The 6,354-nt window shown below is 40.3% G+C and overlaps 1 protein-coding gene across 1 annotated transcript in view; it reads left to right on the top strand.

Moving 5' to 3' along the window:
• Positions 1-6,354, top strand: part of LOC111329506 (uncharacterized) — a 50,630-nt gene that overhangs the window by 15,606 nt on the left and 28,670 nt on the right. The window contains exons 15-22 of the mRNA XM_088746050.1: positions 428-693; positions 866-983; positions 1,458-1,792; positions 2,122-2,263; positions 3,700-4,025; positions 4,717-4,855; positions 5,073-5,404; positions 5,985-6,123. Of these exons, the coding sequence (XP_088602176.1) occupies positions 428-693; positions 866-983; positions 1,458-1,792; positions 2,122-2,263; positions 3,700-4,025; positions 4,717-4,855; positions 5,073-5,404; positions 5,985-6,123 (1,797 nt within the window). The remainder of the gene's footprint in view (positions 1-427; positions 694-865; positions 984-1,457; positions 1,793-2,121; positions 2,264-3,699; positions 4,026-4,716; positions 4,856-5,072; positions 5,405-5,984; positions 6,124-6,354) is intronic.

Raw genomic sequence — 6,354 nt, 5'->3', positions numbered from 1 at the left:
GAGACGCCACGGCCAAACGGTCTACGCGCTACCCCGGGTCGAGAGGTCTGGGTTCGATACTTGGCCGGGTCATGCATTATAATTTTACAGTGCTCCTTTCAACCCAGGAGCATGACTAGGTACAGGTGCACTGTCACAACAGCCTGGTAAAATGCTGAGGGATTACCTTCTGTGGACAAGTGTGCCATGCAAGGAAAGAAGTAATACCGCTCAATTGCTTTATGCTTCACAAACCGGGACGGGATAGTCCTGGATGAGTCGCTCGGCTTAGGAGCAGGCTTCAACTAAAGACCAATTTTGATTAAAAAAAAAACACTGGAAATAATTAAACCACCGATTTAATGTATAAACTGCCCATTTGAACTTCAATTCCCACATTTCAAAGAAAAATGCCTGATTCTCTAACAAATGACATGCATACTTGCAGAGACAGCCGAGAAATTTATGTTCATCGAAGCGTCCCTCCCGCAACAGAAAGGCGATGTGGCTTGGCTTGTCACACGCCCTACGGTGCCTACAAGAAATTGCTTCACATTTTGGTATCACATGCATGGAAATACCACAGGAAGACTAAACTTGTACCTAAGAACTCATGACAGAGAGGCTAAAGTACTCATTTGGAGACTTGCTGGTTCTCGCGCCAATGCATGGAAGAGAGGACAGATTCCTATCTTTCAGAGATATTCATATCAGGTACAAATTAGCCGTGATTTCGCACCTTCGCCAAGAAAAAAAAGTATTAGCGATTTCGGCGACGATACGTTTTCGTTGTTATTGTTACGACGCTATCTTTATTGTTGTCTCGTTAAGTGCCGTGTTTTCAGACTTTTCCATCTACTCTTGTTTGTTTATCTGCTCTCTTCAGATTCTAATAGAAGGAGTTGTTGGCGGTTACCTTGGGGATATTGCAGTCAGTGATCCAGTGCTAAGTGTGAATGGTAGTTGTTCCTATTTGCCGGAAGAGGCTCGACCTCTGAAGAACGGTATGTTTGTGGCAGGTTTATTCTATAGGTTGCCTATCCCCTATTTCCAAAAGGATGTCTAACACTGACCATGTGCTTAGAAATCTATAGTGAGCAAAGAAGCCTCCTATACCAGTTGCGGGACCCAATAAACGATTGATTACGGGAAATATCACGATGTCACGGTGCAGATTTCACCGACAAAAATAACAAGTGTAACCTGGAACTAGAAGCAAGGGATTTATTTGAGTTTTTGAATTGTTAAGATTTCTCAAAAGATTGTACATAGAAGTTGGGGCAAATATGACTGAATTGGAGTCCACTAAAATCTGAAATAATCCATTCCAATTCAATGAGTTTTTTTTCTCAAAACTGAGGTAAAAAACGGGCACTCATGTCGAAATTTACTTAAGTCGCATGATCTTGACTCCAGCGAAGATGTGACAGAAAACTAAAAATGACAATTTTGTTTTCTTTATATCTGTTATCATAAAGTTTCAGAATGCCGTTCTACTCTTGGCATGGAAAGTGGTGCAATATCTGACGGGCAAATCACCGCTTCTTCCGCTACCTCTTCTGCGCATGCCTATCGGGGTAGACTTAGCTTTCAAAACACAGATAGCCAATCAGGTGCTTGGTCAGCTTCTGTTACAGATGAAAACCAGTGGCTACAAATTGACATGGGGGGTACTTATTACACCACGGTAACTCGTGTGGCAACTCAGGGAAGGAATGGCTTGGCCGAATGGGTAACGAAGTACAAATTACAATACAGTTACAATGAAGTGGACTTCAAGTATTACAAGGAGCAGGATAGATTTACAGATAAGGTAAGACATGTCAATTATTTAGATAGGTAAACTTACAAGGCATGTAAAGGAAACGCCCTTCTTCTTACCTGCACACCCTCTTCCTCCTGCCACCATCATGACGGAACAGCTGGTGAATGGATGAGAGGAATGGAGGGAGAGGAAAAATAACCTTACCTTACTTCCATAGTCACAGACCTTGATTGCTTCGAGGTGTCTCAACATATTTTGTAAACTAAAATAAGTAGTTTTTACAATTTTCTGTTTACCGATGCTCACGAAATCCATTTGGATTGGCTAAAATTCAGTGTATCATTTGTTTACAAGATTAAATCCTTTTTTTGATAAAGGAATTCACTGGTAACATGGACTCTGACACTATCGTGTCACATGACCTAACTCCACCAATTGTGTCGCGTTATGTCCGGTTCCGCATATTAACATGGTCTGGCGGGATAGCTATGAGAGTGGAACTGTACGGATGTCAAACAGGTAAATTAGAGAGGTGTTATCGTTATCAGAGGGGAGCTGGACCGAGTGGAGATCATTTCGGTCTGTATTCATAAGAGTGATTTACAAAGTCAGATAACTGCTGGCGGGAGCCTGGAAGCTAATCTACAGTATGATAACACCATAAATTGGATGGCACAAAGGCGTGACAGAGTTCTACAATCTAAATGCCCAAAAATAAAACTAGTAGTATGAATTTAGCAATTATTTATTGACCGTGCGTTGAATACGAGATGGAACTGAAAAACCGACGAGACGCGTAGCACCGAGTTGGCTATAATCAATCTCGTATCCAACAAATGCGAAAAAAAAAAGATTGTTTACCAAATTTTCCACTTCTCGCTAATGCTGTGGGAGCTTACTACATTTTTTTTAACTATCACTTCGTTTTTCAAATTTAAGCAACTGGAAGAGATGACATTTCCTAATATTTGTTTTACATTATTTCTTATGCAAGGGAGAAGTGTTTGCTTCCAGCTAAAAGTAAATTGAGCTGAAGAACGCTTGGTGTATTGTTTTCCACATAAGGTGATTCGCCATATGAGCTGATACCGGAGTTGACTGAACGGAAAAAGAACACCAGAAGTGCAATAACCGGAGTTTAAAATTTACTTTAAAAAAATCACAGCTTCCTTTTCCACAAGAATTTGAACTCAACAGTTTATACAACAGAGCTTTCAAACGGAGTGTAGTGTCCAATTATATACACTTGATCTACGCCAACTGACCTATAACTTTATTCCGTTACAGACAAAAGGCGCGTACGGTCCTAGTAGAGTTCAAATCAGGTTACTGATGATCTATTGTGTTCGAAATTTTGTTGCAGTTTCAATCGATTTAACTCTTTTGTTTTACTGTGGTAAAAAACTTTATGAGTCATTACTTAACAAATAGCTGTGAGAAAGTAATAGATATGGAGATGGTACGGGGGGAGTTGAAGGAATTCGTGGCCTGAGCATATCTGGAATAAATTCAACACACTCATTTTCTTTGTCCGATATATTTCTGTTTGTTTTCTCTTACAAGGCATAGCCAACTTCCTATTAAAAAACATAAGGAGTTGTTACAGTATTTACTTTGAATTTTTTCGTTTGTATTTGTGAGATATGCTATTGGTGGGATTTTTATCTTGGTGCAAAGAGAGATGCAGAAGCTTCAAGGGAGAAACAGACTGTAGATTATGGGAGGATGTGGAATGCAAGATGTGTGATTCGGGATGGGTAATACAGAACACGAGGTATTCGACACGGTTTGTGAGATTTGAGGTTTGGAATGCGGGAATCGGGTTACAAAATAGAACAAGCGGGTTGTGGAAAGTGAGATGAGGATTATGGGTAAGGGATGCAAGACGCAGTTAGTGTCGATAGCTCACTTAAATGATCAGCAGTTATTTTTAAGTTATACCTTTTGAACGACAGAATGCCAGTCAGCTCTTGGTATGGAAAGTGGTGCAATTTCCGATATGCAGATTAGAGCCTCCTCAGAATATTCAGCGGATCATGCCGCCATTCAGGCCAGACTGAATTATAACGTCCCTGGCAAAACTGGAAGTTGGTCAGCTCTCACAATTGACAAAAACCCATGGCTGCAGATCGATCTCTTAAGTCGTTTTGCTAAAGTTACTCGAGTGGCAACACAAGGACGCAGAGATTACGATCAGTGGGTGACAAAATACAATCTAAAGTACAGCGTAAATGGATTAAACTTTCTCTACTATCGTGAGTCAGAAAAAAGAAACGACAAGGTGAAGTGCATACCTCCCCTTTCTTCCTCTTCATTCCCATCAGTTATTTTAAGACCCCGAGTGTTGGTCTGGTCTGGGGCTTGAACCCTCGACCTCCCACACGGCAGTCCAGAGCTTTAGAACACGAGCTAGCCTTTTTGCTTACTCCTCAAAATGAGCCGTAGGATAAGTACCTGGCCTGAATTTTTATGATACCAGAAAAATCCTGTTAGTTTTTGCTACCTCACTTGCGCCGAAGTAATAGTCATATCATTCAATCAGAGCAAAGAGGAAATATAACAGAAAGAAAGCCCAAAGAAATCACTCTACCTGGAATGTGCAGGAATATTGCATGAACCCTTCCCATGAGACAATTGTCAGAACATTATTAGAAAACAAGATACTTAATAGAATGTAAACACCGAGGAAACTACTGAAAGCTCACATGTAACAGGTCATCTCAGGTTTCATCGATCATGGCTCATAATGAAGAGAATATTGCAACAACAAACATTCACCACGAGTTGGTTGAGTTTGAGCCTATCTGATGAAAGGCCTTGATTCATCTATTAGTGCAGAGCAAATGATCAACTTCATATCTTAAGTTCGATGGATCTTCACGATGTCTCCCTTGTCGTGAATAAAATCTACCGCAAAAATTAAAAAAATTCAATAACTTTTTTTACCATATTTTTCCTTTATCCGGATGCAGGTTTTCGCTGGAAACACAGACAGAAATACCATTGTATCACATGACCTTAAGCCACCAATTACAGCACGTTTCTTTCGTTTTCTTCCCTTACATTGGTCTGCTCATATATCGATGAGAGTTGAGCTATATGGATGTCATGGTAACAAACAAATATTTTTTCTACTATATCTTGATCATTAGACTAATCCTGATTGCCTTTAAATTGACAAAGTAACGTTCAAGGCTGAATGCATAAGTGACCTTTCACAAACTGATCAAAAAGGGCTTATTACGTCTCTTCCCATAGTTACCAGGTGCCTTTCAAATCTCTCTTTGACTCTAAAGCTAAAATGCAATCTATATCAATTCCATATAAGTTATAGAAACCCTCTCCGCTCTTGGCATGGAAGGCGGTGAAATCTCTGACAGACAGATCAGTGCCTCTTCAGAATACGACACCCGATTAGACGCCAGTCAAAGTAGACTGAACACTCAACCAAGTGCAGGCAAGCTTGGCTCTTGGGCAGCTGCCTCCAATGATGTGCATCAGTGGCTCCAGGTTGACCTTGGAGTTTACAGTATAGTGACGCGCGTCTCGACACAAGGCAGAAGTGATTACAACCAATGGGTGACGAAGTACAAATTGAAGTATGGTCACCATCCAGCGACCCTTTATTTCTACAAGAGATCATATCACAATGATGCTGAGGTCTGAATATCTTACCCATGAGAATCATTTTCATCTTGTTTGTTTGCTTTCTTATATTTTTATGAAAAAATGATTAAAAAGATGTCTGCACTCGAGCCAAACAGCTAATCTAGCCAGGACTTATCCCAGTTTCCTTAGCGTGAAGCGACTAGGATAATTACCACACCCCCTAGAAAGGATGCCAGGCCACCATCTATTTTTAAACTGAAGAAAAAGAGATGCTATGCGGCCGTGTGTCTGTTCAGTAGTACACGAGAGATGACGTCAGAATGTGGTGTGAACATAACAATGGCGTGCGAGACGCAGCCAAGGGTGTCATTGATGTTCTTACCACATTTTGACGTCTCATGTGATGTATTACTTTACTGACCCACGGCAACATGGAATCTCTTTCTTTATAACAGCAAGAAGCAAAAAAACCGTCAATAAAGGCGTTATATATTTTTCTGTCCTCCAATTGTTCATGAGTAAGAGTCAGTTGAAATGTGAACGTAAGTCAGATTATTATGTAAACAACGTTTAGCTACTGCGCCCTTCCCTATCCTTTCATTTATTTATTTTTTGCGTATTTATCTTTCAGGAATTTTTTGGAAACACAAACAGAGATACTGTTGTTTCACATGACCTCAGTCCACCCATCACAGCCCGCTACGTCCGTTTCCTTCCATTACAGTGGTCTGATCATATATCAATGAGGGTGGAACTGTATGGATGTCATGGTAACTGACAGAAATTATAAAACTTTCATATATTTTTTTGTCATTGGACACACTGAAGTTGAATCACTTAAAAAAAAAGCATCAGTGGATCTAGAAAAGAAAAGTAAAAAACCTTAGTGCGACCGAGAGTGTCTTTTGTTTTGGGGGGGGGGTATTCATAACGTGTTTTACGGTGTCTTTTTGGTTTGGTGGCTTCAAAGTTTCAACTAATGATCTGATGAAATACCACCT

The sequence above is a fragment of the Stylophora pistillata genome, chromosome 14 (genome assembly GCF_964205215.1).
Source record: "Stylophora pistillata chromosome 14, jaStyPist1.2, whole genome shotgun sequence".
NCBI lineage: Eukaryota > Metazoa > Cnidaria > Anthozoa > Scleractinia > Pocilloporidae > Stylophora > Stylophora pistillata.
This window is presented reverse-complemented; position numbering and strand designations above follow the sequence as displayed.